Source organism: Fulmarus glacialis, unplaced genomic scaffold, assembly GCF_000690835.1.
Source record: "Fulmarus glacialis isolate BGI_N327 unplaced genomic scaffold, ASM69083v1 scaffold1472, whole genome shotgun sequence".
Classification (NCBI taxonomy): Eukaryota; Metazoa; Chordata; class Aves; order Procellariiformes; family Procellariidae; genus Fulmarus; species Fulmarus glacialis.
Window position 1 is genome coordinate 1 of NW_009195718.1, and position 20,094 is coordinate 20,094.

At 35.4% G+C, this 20,094-nt stretch overlaps 1 protein-coding gene across 1 annotated transcript in view; it reads left to right on the forward strand.

Annotated features, from left to right (window-relative positions):
- Positions 1–146: 146 nt before the first annotated feature.
- Positions 147–20,094, forward strand: part of LOC104084356 (slit homolog 2 protein-like) — a gene marked incomplete at its 5' end in the record, with an annotated part of 22,366 nt that continues 2,418 nt past the window's right edge. Inside the window, 7 exons of the mRNA XM_009588165.1 lie at positions 147–240; positions 2,141–2,278; positions 2,371–2,611; positions 2,947–3,077; positions 9,559–9,713; positions 14,768–15,056; positions 19,364–19,575. Of these exons, the coding sequence (XP_009586460.1) occupies positions 147–240; positions 2,141–2,278; positions 2,371–2,611; positions 2,947–3,077; positions 9,559–9,713; positions 14,768–15,056; positions 19,364–19,575 (1,260 nt within the window). The remainder of the gene's footprint in view (positions 241–2,140; positions 2,279–2,370; positions 2,612–2,946; positions 3,078–9,558; positions 9,714–14,767; positions 15,057–19,363; positions 19,576–20,094) is intronic.

Consider the following 20,094-nt stretch of genomic DNA (forward strand, 5'->3'; position numbering starts at 1 on the left):
TATTTATTATAAAGGTAGTATTTATTATTATATCATGAAGTATGCATTTTTCAGTTTAACAAAGTTATAGCAGATACTTTTAAAATAGAAACAGGTATTTTCAGGTCACTGTGATATTTTCACTGACAGCGTACATTACATTTCAGGTGAGCTCTGTGAGGAGAAACTAGATTTCTGTGCTCAAAACCTGAATCCTTGCCAGCATGACTCAAAGTGTATCTTGACACCCAAAGGATACAAGTAAGTCTAAAATATTGTCACAGTCCAACTGAGTCTAAATTTCTATTTTTTTATCCTGCTTAACTTCTTTTCCTTTTGTTTTGGTGGAAGCAAGTTCTATTCTCAAAATACTAATTCCAGTTATTATCAAGCATTACAGCAGAATAGGCCCTTATTTTCATGTAGATCTACATTATTATCTTAAATATGTTTTACTGAATTTTACTGATCCTTAACAGTTCTAATTCCAGTCAGATTTTAAAGAGGAACGCAGAGTAGAGCAGTTAGTCTATGTGACAGTCTATATAAAACCCTTTTAGTAGCTTGGACAGTAGGAAAATAATTGCATTTAGTTGAAGTGGAATAATTATACTGCTTTCTGAGAAGTAATTGTGAAAGAGATTATTAGGAAGGCACACTGGAAGGTACAGTCTAAAGAAGTCCATCCCCAGGAAAACTAATCTTTAATTATACCATATCCTTATCATACTTAATTAGTATGCACTATTTAAAGTGTTTTTAATAGGCTTTACGTTAATAAATACAGGAAACCTGCAGCTTTCAACTGTTGTTATGAGCACCTGTTTTATGCACAGTATGCTCTTATTATCATTCCTACTACTTATGAAATGACATTTTATTTAAAATATGGCAAAAAATAGTCAAATATATTTAATATTCAAATAAACATGAAATGAAGTTGATATTTTTCAACTGGAAAATAGAAAACTTTGCATTTAAATTGTTGTGTGTTATGTTTATTTTCTTCACGCCATTTGAGTAAACCTAGTTTGGCATCTTATACTTTACTGCCTAGTTCATTAATCTTCCATGTTACTTTCTGAGATTTTAAATCAGAAAATAACACATGCAGTAACTTCAAGCATGTATCTCAGTCAGCTTTTTAATAGTGTGCTTTATATTCTTTTTTCTCTTTTCTTATTCATATTCTTCTTCATATATGTTGAATAAAAATTGAGACATTTGATTGAAGTACTTAATTTAAAGTTACACAGCTACTTAAAATCACTGTTGGCACTTTAGAGCAAATTTTAGATACTAAAACAGACAACACCAAGGAGGAAATCGCAAGATCTAATGAAACCAATTACATACATCTTCATTTAAAAAAAAAAAAATCATGTGGATGCATGAATTTGTAATCTTTTCCATTCATTTTTCACAGAGTTCTGGGCATTCACTCAGTCTAATATATGAGAATTCCCTGAAGAAATGCCACTAGCATTAACAATGAGAGTTGCATGGGGGAAAAAAAAACAAAACCAAAAAAAAGAGGTTACATATCTTGAGGATATGCTGTTGCTAGTTCAGTGGGGGCTCAGGGAGGGCAGAGGATGTGTTTTGAGACTTCTGTTAGTTCACTAACTATGGAGCTATTTACAGTAAATCAGGCTAGAGGAACTTCAAGGGAAAAAATTTATGCATAACCTCTAAACTGTATAAATGGAGCATTGGTCCATTCATACCCGTTCAGTTGACAAAGAAAATATCCATCAGTATAATACAAGCCTTGGATTATTTGTCTTGGTTTCAACAACTAAGCATATTGATTATTTTTAGTGTTCGCAGCCACTTACAACATCCTGTAACATTCTGCATTACTCATAAATTCCAAGAACAACTGTCAGAATGATTCATGAGGGCTCTCTAGATTGAAACCACAATTCTTCAATATAATGGCAGATGCGTAACCATGTGTAACTAGCAAACCTGTATTCATTACATATGTAGATTCCCTGTATAATAACATGATTAAGCTACATAGTCTTTACACACAAAGTCACCGTAATGCATTTTTTTTCTTGACTTTTAAACAGTTCAGTAGTTCCTTAACTTTGTCATGAGCACACTGTATTGTTAAAAGGCACTGTGCTATCCCACTTGCTTTCCTGTTTCACAGATGTGATTGCACACCTGGATATGTAGGTGAGCACTGTGATATTGACTTTGATGACTGCCAGGACAACAAATGTAAAAATGGAGCGCAGTGTACTGATGCAGTTAATGGATATACATGTATTTGCCCAGAAGGATACAGGTGAGAAAGACCCGAAGACAGTACAAACATGTATGTCTTTTGTCAAAGTTGCTTTTTTTGTGGAAATACTAATTTTTTCTGTTTGTATTTAGTGGCTTGTTTTGTGAGTTTTCACCACCAATGGTTCTACCTCGCACCAGCCCTTGTGATAATTATGAATGTCAAAATGGAGCCCAGTGTATCATAAAAGAGAGTGAACCAATCTGTCAGTGTTTATCAGGCTACCAGGGTGAGAAATGTGAAAAGCTGATCAGCATAAACTTTGTCAACAAAGAATCCTATCTACAAATCCCTTCAGCTAAGATACGTCCCCAAACCAATATCACTCTACAGGTAAGATTGCTTGTGTTGTAGATTCTGATCTGGAAAAGAGTGTAAATGACTTTTCGTGGTGTGGAAAATTAGCCAAAGTTGTATTGGCTCGCTTAAAGAGCTTTTCACAGTTTGAGCTAAAAATCTAGAAGAGTCACTGGAATAAGTCTATATTCATATTGAAGTAGATGGGCTTATTGATAGGAAGAGAAAGAATTTTGTCAGGTTGTCCTTCAAGGAAAAAATTTATAGTGAAGTAATAGGCTATGGTAGTAAATTCAGAAATCCACTTGATACAGCATTTTAATTTAATATTTATTTTTAGTTCTTTCTAAGTGTTTCTTTCTTTTAACTAGATTGCCACAGATGAAGACAGCGGGATCCTGCTCTACAAAGGCGATAAAGATCATATAGCGGTAGAGCTGTACCGGGGTAGAGTGAGGGTCAGTTATGACACAGGATCTTATCCAGCCTCTGCTATTTACAGGTGAACCTAGATGAAACAGATTTCTAACTGAAACAAAACATGTATTAATTCCTTATATCAAAGTCACATTTTTGAATAGATGGTTAAAAGAAATAGATGCAAATGAATGTCTTGTCAGACATTTAAAACCTATTGCCAAAAGACATGATTTGGCTTGGAAAATAACTCTAATGCAGATGTGTCAGAAAGATAATATATATTTGATCCATTAAAACTGAGTAACAGTTAGCTTTCAGCAGAATATTTATACATTTGTGTGGAAGTGGAGTTTTTTCCATGATGTTACTGCCAAATAATTTCCTAGTGTGCAGGGTAAAGTGCAGAACTATACTGCAAAAGCAGAAATGAAATGGAAGTTTCTCTTCTCTTCTGTGTTAGGCAGTCATATAATGTGAGACTTTTCCCTGGTAAGCGAAGAGAAAGCTAAAAACTTGATTCCGAAAAAAGGCACTACCCTTGAAAAAGAAACGTTTCTTGCTTCCAAAGTCATTAAGAGACAGAATCCACATCTGCTTTGGAGCATAATTTTTCAGGGTTTTTTAAAGTCAAATTTCTCTGAAAAATTACCACCTGAATTTCCAGGGAGGTTTTATGTAACTTCTCAAGAATATGCAGACAGGCATTGCAAAAGTGAGCAAAAAGACAACAGGCATCGCTTCTTGGCCTTGATTGCCCTATTGTTGCTACAAATACATTCAGAAGTAAAGGGGAAGTGTTAAATGAGTTTTCCTTCAGTCGTCTTTTTGCTGTATTTACACATTTTGTGTTGTAAAATTATATCTAATGTATACTTACTTGCTGGAGTTTGTAGGAGCTGACATTGTTCTGCACTCTATTAATAAATTATTTTTAGAAATGATTGCACTCAAATGGCAATATAAAATCAAAAGCTTAAGTTTATATAGCAGGGAAATAATACTAAACTTTGTTAGGTAATAACACCAAGGGAACTGTGGTTTTAGCGGATTACTAAAAGCATTCCACAGCAAAAAAGTCCTTCCTATAAAATACAAAATAAAGTTGTTTAGTAAAAACATAGCCTTTTACAATAAGCATCTTAAGGTTGCTTTTATTTTCTGATGCAATATGTATTTCATAAGGTTTTTTTACAATTCCATTAAATGGTTTAACGTGGAAATAGTATATGTATTTTAATTGCATGAATTTTCAGATATATTACAAATAGGATTTGACTTTACAGGAGATTGAAGTATTTAACACAAATTTAAAATTGCATGAAACATTCACTTTTCTCAATGACTACAATTCAAATTAAGATTATTTTTCTTTTCTATCTGAGCTAGTGCTAAAGAAGAAGTTTAGATTGTTTCGTCAGGAGTTTAATTATTTTTGTTGATTTTTATTTTGACAGTTTCTTTATATTATTAAAAAAAAAACCATACTGATAATTCACACTTGTCCATTCTAGTTTTCTAGAAAAAGATTGGAAAACAATACTCACACAGGTAAAATTAAAAACCGTAAATGTAGAAGGGATTAATAACAAAGTAATCAATTAACAAACAGTCCCAATTAGGTTAGTGTTACAGAACAATTAGAAGCTTCTCCCCTACATAGTTGATCAACTGTTTTGAATTATGTGACGAGTGGAGAATGCAGGTGCAGTGAAGAAGGGGATGGGAAATGTAGTGAAGTGTAACAGGGTCACATGGTTGTTTAGTGAAGCAGATACACACTTTATTATTATTATTATTATTATTATTATTGTTGTTGTTGTTGTTGTTGTTGCCGTTGTTGTTGTTATTGTTATTGTTATTATTATTATTAACAACCTCCCTTTCATTTCAAATAAGCATGATGTTGAGTTTCTAGGAGATATTTGAAAATTGTCATGTAATGGTACTGAGATCAACTGTAATGAAGTCTTTTGCCCTTCAGGGAAGTGCGTATGTTGGAAGCCATATATACATTTTCACATTTGTATATATGTTTGTGCATCTAGTGATCACTGTACAAATTAGATATTATTTAATTTCTATTTCAGATTCTAGAAAGGAATATGTTGTAGCACAGAATCTTTTACACATTATACTCTAATCCCTTCATCATTTCCAACCTATTCCTATTTTTCTAACTTTTGTTTCCAGCCATCCCTGTTTCCAGTTCTTACTGTTTCACCTTCCTTGGATCTTTGTGGCATTTCCTGCCCTTTTTCAGCTCTTTTCACCCATTCGTTGTACGTTGTCTTTCTGCACCTTTGTTACCTATGCGCACCCCTAATCTATTCACTCGGGGGGCAGAGTGAGAAACAGAGAAGGCCTTAACACTGTGCAAACATTATTCAGCAATAGCTAAAACATTAGTGTGTTATCATCATTGTTTTAGTCACAGATCTAAAACACAGCACCATATCAGCTATTATGAAGAATATTGACTCCATCCCAGCCAGACCCAGTACAAATACGTGATGAATTATAAAAGAAAACAAGTTCATGTATTATGTTTTATCAGAGAGATATGAAGAAGACAAAAGAGCATTTTAACTCATAATGTTTAAGAACAATGAGGTTTAAGAACGATTTGGTAACAAGGTAGATAGTTTGCAAACTAAGATGGGAAGTTAATTACAGTGAGAAGGACAGAAAGAAAATTTTAAAACTGAGAAGCTTATCAAGAGATTTACAAATTTCATTAAGGAAGTGGAGATTCATGGAAATGTATAGGAAAAAGAATAAGACAAGTCGTACTTCCCTGAACAATGATGAGATGCCTGAAACAGAGGCCAAAATAAAAAAAACAGCCAATAGAGAGATTCAAATAGAAGTTTTATAATATAAACGGCAGTCAAGAAATGGTGTGTTGAAAAGGAGTCAAATGGGAGCTGTAAAGCCTACAGAGGTGCTTGCAGTAGCAACAAAACAAAGTTACAAACAGATGATTTAATCATGATAAATATGGAGAATCAACAATAACAGCAGTCTAGCTGTGCAGAGTGAATGCGAACGGATTTACCAACGGGAATTGACTGCAGAAAGAGCCATCATCCCAAAAGCACTCATCTGTCAATCTGAGTAACAAGATGAGATGATGGCAGTGCCAAGACCAATAAAGAAAATTAATTCATTGGAGATGGTTATTCGGGAAAAGTTGATCCACTTGGGTTTTGTTCTGTCTGGACGTCCATTTTTAAATGTTAAATGTTTTTTAAACAAAAACAACCTTTTCATTCTATAAACTAGTTTTCATCATATATTTATTGGAAATATGGGAATATTTCTTCCCAAATAATTATTCTTCTACAGAGTTCCAGAAGCTTTAAATCAGTTTTTCTTATAGCTTTTCATTAGGATCTCTGTATTCAGCTCTCATTTCTCCAGTGGGAAATGGGCTAGAAGTAATATAAGTGCATTGGCAGGAAATATTGCACAGATATGCCTAGTGTTTATTTCCCCTTTAATTTAAACCACCCTTACCTAGGAGGGCTCCTCTTTCCGCAGTAAATTTTTACCAGTAAAACAGTTTAAACTAGAAGCTTTTAATATCACTCTTAACAGAGACACATTCCCTTTACACGTTATGTTTTATACATCCCTGGAATGACCTCTTGCTTTAAAAATGCATGTTCTGTGTTGCTCTCATCCTTTTAAATACTATTGTGTGAAAGGCTAATAAGTTGTAAAATAACATAAGTTTCCTTGGGACAAGAACATTATATTAGGGTTTCCTGCTTACTTAAGTCAAAAAGTCATATGCATTTTGATTTCTTAGCACAACTTTTTTCCCGGATTCATTGAAATGTGTTAAATAAATTAATCCTGGCACTTTTCTTGTTGCTTGATCACAACAAACAAACCTCTTCATACCTTGAATAGACCTTACTCTTTAGGAATGATGAACCCTGACCTTTTCCTTCCCCCCATGGAACCTGGCAGTTCCCCTCCTGCCCACTCCTGAAAAGTGTTTCTTCTGCCAGTGTCTGCTCTGTTCTGTGTTTGCGCTTTCACATAGAGCTGAGTTTATGTAAAGCACGCATGCTACCATGCAGATCTTTTATCCATATTGAGCTGAGCCTGTCCACATAGTTAGAGTTGGTAATAAATAGCTAAGAAGCTATTTAATGTGTCACAGCTGTAAACGACCATGTGAGTGCTTCTGATCTGTTCCAGGACAAAAGCAGTTAGGTTAATTAAAACATCGCTAAGGATGTTATAAGGTAATTTGCTTGATTTTTGCCTTGAGATTTAGGAAGCTAATCCCTTTCAGCTATGCTGCTTTCCTAATGAGAAGAGCTAACTGACTGTATGACTGTTCAGTCCGTCTCAGGCTATCATACAATTGGTTCATTTAAATAACTTTTTTCAAAGGCTTAAGCTCACTTATTTGATAGTGCCCTGAAGCAAATAAAGGCTCTCATGGGAATGGTTATAATGTTTCGTCTCTGGACTATAGCTCATTGTCATAACTTCCATGCAGCCATACATTCAGCTCTTAATTCTCCAGTGGAAAATGGGCTAGAAGTAATGTAAGTACAACGATATATTCAGGCCGAGCATTGAGTAATAATATTCTTCCTTCTCTGATGTACTTAAACTGTGTTCAAGTGCAGAGTAGTTACTCTACACTTAAAGATTTGCTGTGTAGATATTGAGACTGGTAAGCATAGGCAGCCATTTCTTGTACCCAGTAACATGTGTAGGCTTGCCCTTACACAGCATAAGCACCATGCTTGAAGCAAGCCTTTTCTGCATGACACCCTTCGGGCATTCTCCTACTAGTGGGTTCATATCTTGTTAGTAAGCAGAAGGAAATGCTATATGTAGGCAAGAAAAAAAGATGAATACAGTATTCACTGTACTAGCCAGAAGCTGAACACACAGAAATAATCACGCCTAATAAAGATAACAAATTACGTTATTGCTAGCGTCAGTGGAGCTGTCTGGACTAAGGTTAGATGCAGTTCCATATTCCATGAAATAGTAGGTTTATATATCACTGGAGTCAACTCAGGCCTTCAGACTTGCAAAATATGTAAACCCAATACTATGCAACATGTAGGATACATACACGCAAATAATATCCTGAAATAACATTAGAATCACAGAATGGTTTAGGTTGGAAGGGACCTTTAATGATCATCTAGTTCCACCCCCCCTTGCCGTGGGGCAGGGACATCTGCCACTAGATTAGGTTGCGCAAAGCCCCATCAAACCTGACCTTGAACATTTCCAATGATGGGGCATCCACAACTTCTCTGGCAACCTGTCCCAGTGTTTCACCACCCTCATATTAAAGAACTTCTTCTTTACGTCATCTTCTTTTACTTTATAGCTTCTATCTAATCTAAATCTACCCTCTTTTAGTTTAAAACAGTTAAAACCTTTTGTCCTATCACTACAGGCCCTGGTAAAAAGTCTCTTTCCATCTTTCTTATAAGCCCCCTTTAAGTATTGAAAGTATTGCATATGCAATAAGGTCTCCCCGGAGCCTTCTCTTTTCCAGGCTGAACAACCTCAGCTCTCTCAGCCTTTCTTCATAGAAGAGGTGTTCCAGCCCTTTGATCATTGTTGCAGAAGAACTTTAAACTTTTTTTGTGTTCGGCTTCTTGCCTAGTAAATGTATTTTAACTGATGTTTAGAATAACATCTATATTTACACAGTTCGTTACTTGATGAGGACAGGAATAACTTGAATGAAAAAGGGCTAATAATTTACAATATGTATTATTAATAGAGTGTTATTGATGGGATATTATATTGTATTAGCTCTTAAGCATACATGCATGTTCACCTTGAACATTTCCAATGATGGGGCATCCACAACTTCTCTGGCAACCTGTCCCAGTGTTTCACCACCCTCATATTAAAGAACTTCTTCTTTACGTCATCTTCTTTTACTTTATAGCTTCTATCTAATCTAAATCTACCCTCTTTTAGTTTAAAACAGTTAAAACCTTTTGTCCTATCACTACAGGCCCTGGTAAAAAGTCTCTTTCCATCTTTCTTATAAGCCCCCTTTAAGTATTGAAAGTATTGCATATGCAATAAGGTCTCCCCGGAGCCTTCTCTTTTCCAGGCTGAACAACCTCAGCTCTCTCAGCCTTTCTTCATAGAAGAGGTGTTCCAGCCCTTTGATCATTGTTGCAGAAGAACTTTAAACTTTTTTTGTGTTCGGCTTCTTGCCTAGTAAATGTATTTTAACTGATGTTTAGAATAACATCTATATTTACACAGTTCGTTACTTGATGAGGACAGGAATAACTTGAATGAAAAAGGGCTAATAATTTACAATATGTATTATTAATAGAGTGTTATTGATGGGATATTATATTGTATTAGCTCTTAAGCATACATGCATGTTCTTGCTTAAAATCTAGCTTTCAGGAGACTGCACTCCTGGAGAAGTTCTGTTCTGAAGCTGTATTAACTATTCAAGGAGAAGACGACCAAAACCTGTTCTGACCAAAACCTGTTCTAACCAAACCATCAATTGTTTAAAATTAATATTAATGTTTATTTTACAGTGTGGAAACTATTAATGATGGCAATTTCCACATTGTGGAGCTGCTAGCTATGGATCAGATTCTGTCTTTATCTATTGATGGAGGAAGCCCCAAGATAATTACCAATTTGTCCAAGCAATCCACTCTGAATTTTGATTCTCCGCTCTATGTAGGAGGTAAGAGGATCACAGTATCATAGCTAATTTACTCTGGTAACATACATTAATAAATATACGGTAAGAGACTTATTCATTGAGATAACACCTTAAGATGAAACTTCAGCAGTTAATCTCAATAGTTGTAATTTTAACAAATAGTATGTCCTCAAACTGCACTGTTGCTTTTTTATCAGTACGGATATTTGATGTCCACTGTAAAATTCTGTAATTTTCTACTGTTATGTAGCTTTTTATTGTACTGAAGAAGTGTGTTTAACATTGTTTAGCTTCCTGAGGATGCAGTAATGCCTATTCAGAAGGTGTAGCATGGTAGCATTCTGTTTCAGTCATGTTTTACATTTCTATTTCACTGCACACGTATCTGCAGGAAACGATAGCAAGGTATAAAGACATGAAGAATAATTTCTGTCTGGAGATCTTACTGCTTAGGGCTGATAGGAGTTATGGCATTAGGTAAGAGGGGAACCAACTGGACAGTTGCCTCACAGTATATGGCAGGATTTGGGGTTTTTTGTTTTGTTTTGAGAAGAAAGAATTTTTTGTTTCAGTAAAACTGGTAGTAGGTAATTGTGGAGATAAACTATTTGAAACATTTTTGATCATTTGCTGCAATTTGCTCTGTAGAACTATGGATTCAAGCCCATTGTTTTAACCAGCAGTTTCTGTTGAATTTCTGATGGGCCTGCATAACCTAGTAAAAGAGTCAGAAACTTCAGCCACTACTTTGTGCCTTCTTACTGTCCTTGGTAGCAAGTCTAAGTTTTTAGTGATCAGAGATTCAGCGTGATTTTTAAATACTGCTGATGATCTACCAATCTTCATCTCCTACTTAGTTTAACTTTACGCTCTTCTAGGAGACATTTAAGGAGTCTCCTTCTGATCTGTTCTTTCAGAATCTTTCAGATTCTATTCTGAAAGAATACCTACTTTCTTTTTCATTTTGTCTAATTCTTAAAAACTGTTTTGTGTCTGAGAATAGGTTTTTAGACTTGAACATCTTGCCTCCTTGCAAAAAATTATGCTTCCAGTAGTACATTTGTGAGATGCCTATTTTCTCTAGCAAAGGTGCTATTTATCCTCTTTCTAAATATATACAAAAGCTCAGGGTAGCTGCTTAGATTTATCTTTAATGGGAAAGAAAAACAGGAAGCTGCTTTGATTCAGACCAAGAATAGTCTATTTCTCCTATAAAACTGGTGTAACAAGTGCCTCAGTTACAAGTGATGAGGGGTAAGTTGACTTTTGTCTCTGAAAATCCCCATTCTTTCCTTGAAACACTTCAGCTTTTTTGTCAAATCTTTTCAGATTCAACATTAGTCATCACTCCCCATACCACCAGAGAAAAGAATTAAAATTATGAAACGCATGAGCTGCCTTTAAAATCGCTTCATATCATGAATCTTCAAAGCAGCATGGCCCTGTGGAAGCACATCTGCATTTTTTTCATGTGTATCACTTCTGCAGTGTTGTTTACATAGTGTCCTATGCCACATTTTTTGGAAGGAGAAGATGGTCCTAGATTCTAATAAGACACTGTGTGCTTGCTTACTTGTATTGTCAACATCAGTTTGTTATTTAATGACTGCTAAGGCCAATTTTACTACTTCTTGAAAGCTGAGCTTAGTGCAGAATGATCCCGCTGTCTGTTTTGGGCACCTTTTAATGAAATGAGGCTAGACTGCTAACTATAAACATTTATTCTGTGCAGTGCTAACACTTCCTTGTTGATTTGTGACATGTGGTTCTCCTCCTTGCTTCTTCACCTTGCAGATCTGTGTCTCCATTAGAAGAATCATATTAATCTGCATCATCATTTTGAAGTATCAGAAGAAATAATTTTTGGGAATAACCTTTTCCTTCAGTGGTTTGATTCCTAGGAGCAGAAGTCTTTTTCATCCTAGTGCATATTCTTTAGAGAGGCCCTGTGTTTCTTCTATTTCTATTCTTCACATTCAGTCTCCAAGCAGACAATTATTTCTGCTGTCATAGAAAATGTTGGTCCAAAACAGAATGAAAACCATTATTAGAAGCACATTATTACAAAATAAAGCAAAAAAACCCCTAATAGATTGATATTCAGCTCCTAAACTTTTCTGTTCTTTATCTATGTTTATCTATTTATGATCTTTAAAATTCTTGAGACAGTTAACTTTCACTCTTGTATCTTTATATTGCCCATCTTTTTGAGATTCATTCAATTTTTTCTTATCCAACTGTATCTAGAATTTTTAGAGAATTCGATCACACATTTCCATCAGTTAAGAACTCAAATTCTCACTAGGATTTTATGCAGTATTTTTATCTTTGCCAAAGTCTTAGTTTGACACCTATATCATCATGTAGCTTACACTTACTCTCATCACCTTCCTGTTAAAATGGCATTTCTGGTAAGCATCACCTCAGCTGGCAGGATGAAATTCAGACTTGACAGCAAGCCTTTGCATGGTTTTCTCTCTCATTCTCTCTCTCTCTCTCTCTCTCCCCTCCCGCCCCCCCTTTTTTTTTTGACAAAATTATTCTTGGGTCACAATATTTGGGTTGGTTTGGAAGAGGTAATTTAGCTTTATATTTACAGAAAGTGTGCTAATCAATTTTTTTTTTTTTTTTTTGACCTTTTTCCAACTGTATGGCTCTCTTGTGTGGTCAGAATACACATGCTAAATATTTTTCAGTCTTTCTATAACAGATTTCCGTAAATCATATTGAAAGTCCATGGCTTTTTGTAAGAAGTCTTAAGGACCAATCTGTTTCTTCTCAAAAATTCTTCAAAAGGGTCACACACTGATACTTAACATTCTTCTCTCAGAAATTAGAGCATATTTTACTAGTTGAGAGCGGCACCTTGTTTCACGGAAGTCCCTATTTCTAAGACAGGTAGGGCATCAGCTGCTTTTCATTTGTAGCTGCTCCGTTCTAGCAGCTTCTGAACGAGATACTCGTTTTGACAGTGTTATTGTATGACTGCTATTTAATAGAGGTCTTACCATTTGCCTCCTTGAGCAGTAATTTAGTAATTTACCTGTAGTCAGGTTCAGTGACCAAAAGCTTAAAGGGGGACAGGAACTACTTTCTTATCTTTTGGAAAATAGAGCTAAAATATTTGTCTGCATCGTTTCTGTGGCAGTTCTTTCCTAACTGATAAAGAACCTTTATCTAAAAATTATCTAGGAAATATTGCCAGAGAATATGAGCAGCTTTTGCACACACTTTGGCCTTCTAACACTTGGTAACTTGCAAGAAGAAGCAAAAAGTGTATAGGCTAAAAGCTTGTGTTTCCAAATATCTTCCATATTAGAGATCTTAGACAAAAAATTCTCTGAATCACATGTGATATACTTCATATTACCTGGTGTGATACATGCTTATATGGTTTCCAGAAATCATATCTAAATTTCCTGACACTTACAAGTATAACATCTCATTTAGCACTGCATTGGTGTACTTAGTTTTACGCAGCTTTTATTTTTACAATAGATAAATTCAGTGCATCTATTCTGCTGTTAGATACCTCAGGCCATATGCCTAAACATTTGCTGAGTGTTGCTTTCAAGGGAGACAGCAGGGTGAAGAGGCCTTGATGACTGCCTTGTCCCTGGATTTTGAGAATAGGAAATTGAAACTAATGATTGTTTACAGTCTGAGTTCTTTAATATAATAGTCCCAACCCTATTTTACTTAACTGATAAGATCAAAGAAGATTAGGCTCTTCAGCAGTATTGATGCAATATTGTTCATTTCTATAACCACTGAAGCTTAGCACAAATGAAATTACAATAACCTCTAAATGAAAGGCAGGTCTACTTCATTAGGTTGCATAGCACTTCTGCATTACTCTTAACTGTTCAGAGTAACTATATAAAACCATTAGAAATATCAGTTTACATGGTTAAGGAGCAACTATGCAGAACATTACCTCTTTCTCTGGTTGTTATCTTACTAAGTACCGGAATGGAAATTGTTACTTTTGCCTATGAGTAAACCCGTGCAGCTAATAAGCATATTTATTTTCAGGTAAACAGATCCTTTTCTAATGTTCAGTACACTTTGATTTCCCTTACTCATTAGTCCCAGGAGGTATTTAGGCATTTGTGTATTAATTCTTTGAATGTAATATCTTAAGTACTAACTAATATAGGCCAATATGTTGGGAATAAGTTAAAAAAAAAAAAAGGAAAAAAAAACAGGGGGTAGGAGTAGAAGAAACTTCATTTTTATAAGGAAACAATGTTTAACAGTAATGTTCCTTCCGAATTAGTCTTAAATGATTAACTGATCACAACAGGATAACTGGATTGCATATACCTCCTGCTCCAATTACACCTGTAACAATTATAGACTACAACAGAGGAATTACTCTGAAAATGGTCAAATCAGGGGCATTTGCATATCTAGATATATCTACACATAAGTATTTTGATGTTCAATTATTGTTATTATTGACTATCTTTGTTTAAAACTGTAATGGCAAACTATGAGTGGCTTTTTTATTAATCTGTTTTAGAGACATGCTGAACAAAAATATTTTTGAAAGTAATGGAACCTCCACCTGTTGAACTTTTCTTTCCAAGAATTTTCACTAGTAAAATTTCACATTCGAAATATGTATGCCAGCTCCAAATTGATGGTCCTACTAAATTCTTCTGGATTTGAGTATCAGCAGCTTACAAAAAATCATGTATCAACTGCTACATTTCAACAACTTTTGTTTTTCCAAGATTCAGAAACTATATGCTACTCTGGACTTAATTGCACTAGGTCAAAAACAGGCATGTATCTGAACCTTTTCACAGTTGTGAGCTTCCTGTATGAAGTCCTACATACATCTCTCTAGTTGGGCCTAGAGACTTACGGGTCTGGAGCTGGTTTACATGCATGCTTGACAACAGGACAATTTCCAAATACTAGATCATTGCTCATGGTTGTAGGCTGAATATCTAAGAATAATTAATTAGGAAGAAATATTTCTTTAAAAATGTTTAAAAAACAGGGAAAATGGTATAGAAAATTCTACCAAAGATTACATTGATTATTTGCTGTTATTGATTTCCTAGGCATGCCTGTGAAAAATAACATAGCAGCTTTACGCCAATCTCCAGGACAGAACGGCACCAGCTTCCATGGTTGCATCCGTAATCTGTATATCAACAGCGAACTCCAGGACTTCAGAAATGTGCCACTGCAAGTGGGAATTCTGCCAGGTTGTGAGCCTTGTCACAAGAAAGTTTGTGTGCATGGAACATGCCATGCTACCAGCCAGTCAGGCTTTTCCTGTGAGTGTGAAGGAGGATGGACTGGACCCCTCTGTGATCAACAAACTAATGACCCATGTCTTGGAAATAAGTATGTCCTTAAGACAGAACAATAGTATAACATGCATATGTCTCCTGTTATGTCTATTTTTTTCATAAAAGTTCATGCTATTTTCAGCAAGAAACAAAATATCCTGGGCATGTAAAAGTGAAAACAGCATCCAGGTTATAGTATATTCTTTCCATAAACTAAATGAGGAAAAGTCCCCACTTCAGGGGAGCAGATACACACATCTCACTGAAGTTCTGCCTGAAGCCTGGGATATGCTCTTACATACTTCTGTAGGGGCTACTTCTGTAATGAGTTACACCAATGCAAATGTTGGTATGACATTTGGTACAAAAATCATTTAGAAGAAGTTGCAAATGGCAAAAAAAATCTATTTGCTTATTTATAATTGTACAGAATGAGGAAATACAATTATTATTATTATTCTCCTCTAACATGTTTTAAAAACTTAATACAATAGATATATCTAATATTTTTATATTTTCACAGTACCCCAGGTTTTAGCAGGAAAATAGATCTACCTTTATGGTAAACTTCTGTTTAAGTCCGTATGTGCTAATTCTTTTTGCTGATTTGACTAGAATATTTTAGGTGGGGCATTTTATGTATGTTTATAGAGAGGGTCGTGTATGTGTATGTGTAAAGAGAGAGTGAAAGATAAGTATATATGCATATATGAGAGTATTAATATCTATGCATATTCATCTTTTAAATTTATTATAGAGACAGATTCAGTTTTTTGGCTCATGGCCTCCCAGCACAAGAAGATCAGAAACTTCAGAAGTTCAAAGTTCTTCAGGATTTATTGGTCATGGGCAATAAGATGTCATTCTGTTTGCCCTTACCACTGTCCTTACTACAGTTTGGCAAATATCTCTTTTTTCTTTTTTTTTTTAAAGTAAGCCTGCTTGGATCTTTTGGCTGCTGCTTTTTCAGAGCTCTCGCCTAGATAACTTTTGAGGACCAGTGGCCTGAGTTTGCTAAGAGATTCTAATAAGATGATTTTCAACTCCCATATAAAATGAAGTTAAAGTGATCTTTTCACATAGTGTGTGTGGAAAGTCTGACCCTTTAAAGCTTTATACACCAGTTAGCATGCTTTACAATGCAGCTAGCATTGTTTACATTGGTTATGGACTCTTTCAGTGCTATTAAGTTTTGAACTCTTCCCAAAGCCACAGCAGTGAATTTTTGAGGCATATCATTATAGCACTTCATTGTTTATGGGTTGTCTTCTTACCCTGTCCTCTTTCACAGTAACTTAAGAGATAAAGAAAGGAAGTCACAGCAGGTTGAGAAATACCAATGCGATGTATATCGCATTTTATACTTTGGGAGTAAAAAATAACATGGAACTGTAACCATCAAGTTCTATAATAAGAAAACCCAAAGAATTTCTTTGAAGTGTCCTTGAAAAATTAGATTCTGTATAGGTTCTTATAACTATACATATCAGCACCCAAAGTGAGTGCTTTTTGCAGTAAATTACAAAACTTGGCAAGTATCAGGTACAGGCCGTATCAAGGATAGAATTAAGTGAGCACAACATTAGTATTTTGTTAGGTCTTGAAAGTATTGGTTTTGTTTCAGCTGTATACAGCTTTTAGGAGAGAAAGCCCAACCAAAATTGTTTATTTGGAGTGAAGGAGAGTTTTTTTGTTTTTTAGTTCCTGGGGAATTTGATTCTGTATTTCTTGATTCATCTCTAAATCCTGTCTATTGAATACATATACATTTTGTCTGTCTAATACAGTATAACATTCCACTTTATCTGAGAAACAGACTTGTCACTGTGATCTCTGTTTTGAAAATGTAGGGGATCTTTTAGAGATCCCTGCACACCATGAAAAGGCTTAAGGCTTAGATTTATTTAACTAAATCTAGGTGCTTCACTTAGGAACATAGTGACCAAAGTTTGCTCTATAGTCAGTAAAGGAATAAACACATTTCTAAAGAGTAAATTAGACCTCAAGTGGTCTAATCACCCTCTGGATAAGCTCGTTTCTCTCCATGACTGTGTGGGGAGCTTATGGCAATTATACATCTAGCTTGGGTGCCTGACATAGGTACCTAAAATTAGATAAGATGAAACTGTGCCCAAGAGTTTGCACTTAGCTTGATGTTCCTTTCAGTACAGTCTGAAGATGAAATTTAGGGCTTCAAAGAACAGGTGGAAGCAAAAGTATGAGAGTTGGCATTAGCTAAGATTTAATCATCTTCTAAGTCAAGCAGAACTTTACCAAAGATCCTGACACAGATTGCTTTGATATCTAAAACAGCCTGTATAGAATATGACATGATGTCAGTGTCACCTGAGTAACTTCATACATCAGATGTCCTAAAAGTGGTTGTTTTGTAAATGGTGAACAGATCAAATGCTAAACATAATGAAAACTAAACAAAAGCTATCTGCCTTGTGATACTGTCCAAGCCTTCAATTTTGAATTGCTTAATCTAACAGTCTTGGAATATCAGACTTCAACCACAGGTACAATTTGGAATTTTTTAGGGAACATAGTTGCTTCAAAAGTACACTCTTGCATAATAGGGAAGTTGGAGGTGCTTAAGCTATTTGTTCAGTTTTATATTTGCAGTTTTTAATCCCAAACTGGATATCTGAATGGAGGCTATGTGTTGTGCCTTCCATTTAGATATCCTGTGATGAGAATGACTTCCCATACTCTTTTTCCTCCAAGTTACACCATGCCTAAAGCACTTGCATAGAATTAAGGGTACAGATGGAAAATTGTAATGTAGATTTCACTGGGGAGTGGAACTTGTTGATATTTATAAACTGAGACAGTTTTAAATAGTTAATGCAAGTCTGTCAAAGTTAGTGTCGTGCATTCTTTTCAGTTTTACCAAATTTCTTACTGTACTGAAGGAGTAGAGTACAGAGCAAAAAGTTTCCAGAAATACAGACTGTTACCTAAAAAATTTCAAAATGAGATGTTGTTCTTAACAGAACTCTTCTTTTACTATGAAATGCAATTTTATATGAATTTTTGCCATCTTCAAATTGAAACAAAGAATTTTATTTTAGATCAACTGGGATTTTTTTTTTTTAATCTAAAGCTTTTAATTTATTTATTTATATATTTATTTAGGTGGCTGCCACAACCTATTAAGGAGGTTGTGGGCTCAGGTATCTTACCACACAGACAGAAAAACGTTAGAGAGGAGAAACATTAGGGAGGGTGACTGTGACCTTGAACATCAGGATTGCATTCCTCCCTACAGAAGAATCTTCACTGTGGTCTCCCTAGGAAACAGTATGTAGATAGAACACTTGTGTATCAAGACAACAGTTAAAGAAAATAACATTATTTCTAGGAAGAAAGTTATTGACCCTGTGCCACCAAATGAACAAAGGGAAGTGATTTTATTCCAAGTCATTGGTGATGTTTTCAGAAGATGAATTCCCCCAATCTTCAGCTTACACCTAGGAACAGGTAATTAAACATCCTCCTTTTGGGAAACACCACTTCTCTGTCAAGAGAAGTAAGACCAGCTGTGTGTTCCCATACTGTACCTCAGAACGTAGCAGATGCAGCAGATGAGTTAATCACAGCCTTTTTTGTCTAACAACAAGATTGAGCCTGTCACAAATGTTTACCAAAGCTCAGCTGAGAGAGTAGCTAGTTTAATCACTTGGGTGAGACTTGATAATATGCAACCTCATCTAGTGTGAGTTTCTGCATAAGTACTAGATGAGTGCTGCTGGCTTTCAGTGAAGTGAAGACCTGCCTCATACATTATATGACCACGCTACTGGCAGTTGGCAATGCAGACTCATGCATGTGAGGGGGGAGCATGTGTTCAGCTTTGAAACTGCCATTGCTGGGTCAGAAAAGTTTCAGTTAGGAAGTGCCTGACCTGTTTTTGTGCTGGGACCCCATAGTTCATGAGTGACAATATGGGGTTTTTTTAAATTATACAAGAACCAGAATTTCAGGTGAGTATCCTTCTTCTCTGCTTAATTCTAGCGGATTACATTTGGGCTTGATTTTGTTGTGTTCTTCTCAAAAGTGTGCGGAAAATTTAGGTAGACGGGAAACGTCGGTTTTAATAACTGTGGCCTTTAAAAGCCTTCCATAACACATCTACAGTGGCTGTTTTCTGGTGAGACAGAGTTCTGTACTGCAGCTTGTTTTTTGTGAACCTGCATACCAATTATAAACCACTTCACTGCATCTCACTGAAAAAGTCCATTAGAAACAAAAGCAATTTCTTCTGAGTACAGTCCAAAGTATTTGTAGTTAATGTTGCTTAGCCTGAACTTTGATGAATAATTTATTTTTATTCTCTTGGGCTTGTTTCCCCTGTAGATGTGTGCATGGTACCTGCTTGCCGATCAATGCGTTTTCATACAGTTGTAAATGCCTGCAGGGACATGGGGGAGTCCTCTGTGATGAAGAGGAAATGCTGTTTAACCCCTGCCAATCCATCAGGTGTAAACATGGCAAATGCAGGCTTTCAGGACTTGGGAAACCGTATTGCGAATGCAGCAGCGGATACACGGGGGACAGCTGTGATAAAGGTAAAAAAAAATTAAAAAGCATGTTCTTGGTTTGGTCTTAGAAAAGAGGTTTTTTTTATTGAAACATATACAGCCAAAAACATTACCAACTTTTTTTTCCCCACAATACACACATTTGTTGCCTTTTTTTTACCATAAGAATTTATCTCAGTGAGAGAAAAATCAAACTTTTCCCATGAATTTGTTTACATTTTGAGGATTTTTTCATCAAATATTTTGCTGTGAAAACATTTCTCTTTTTTGCCTTTATTCAGAAACACATTTTTACTATATTTAACTATTACCTTTTACCTGCTGTATCTTTCTGTATTTATTGTTTCTCTGCCTTCTGCAACTGAGAAGCCAAATCCAATGATTCTGCTCCTAGTTTTATCACAAACTCTACTTTTGACCTCTCAGCTTCAACTGATTTATCACAGCGAATTATGCAGGTGAGATGGATGAAAACAGGATAACTTTTCCCCCTACCTTTTTCTTTTTCCTTTGTCTATCAAAGCTCTCCCTCTCCCTCTCTTTCCC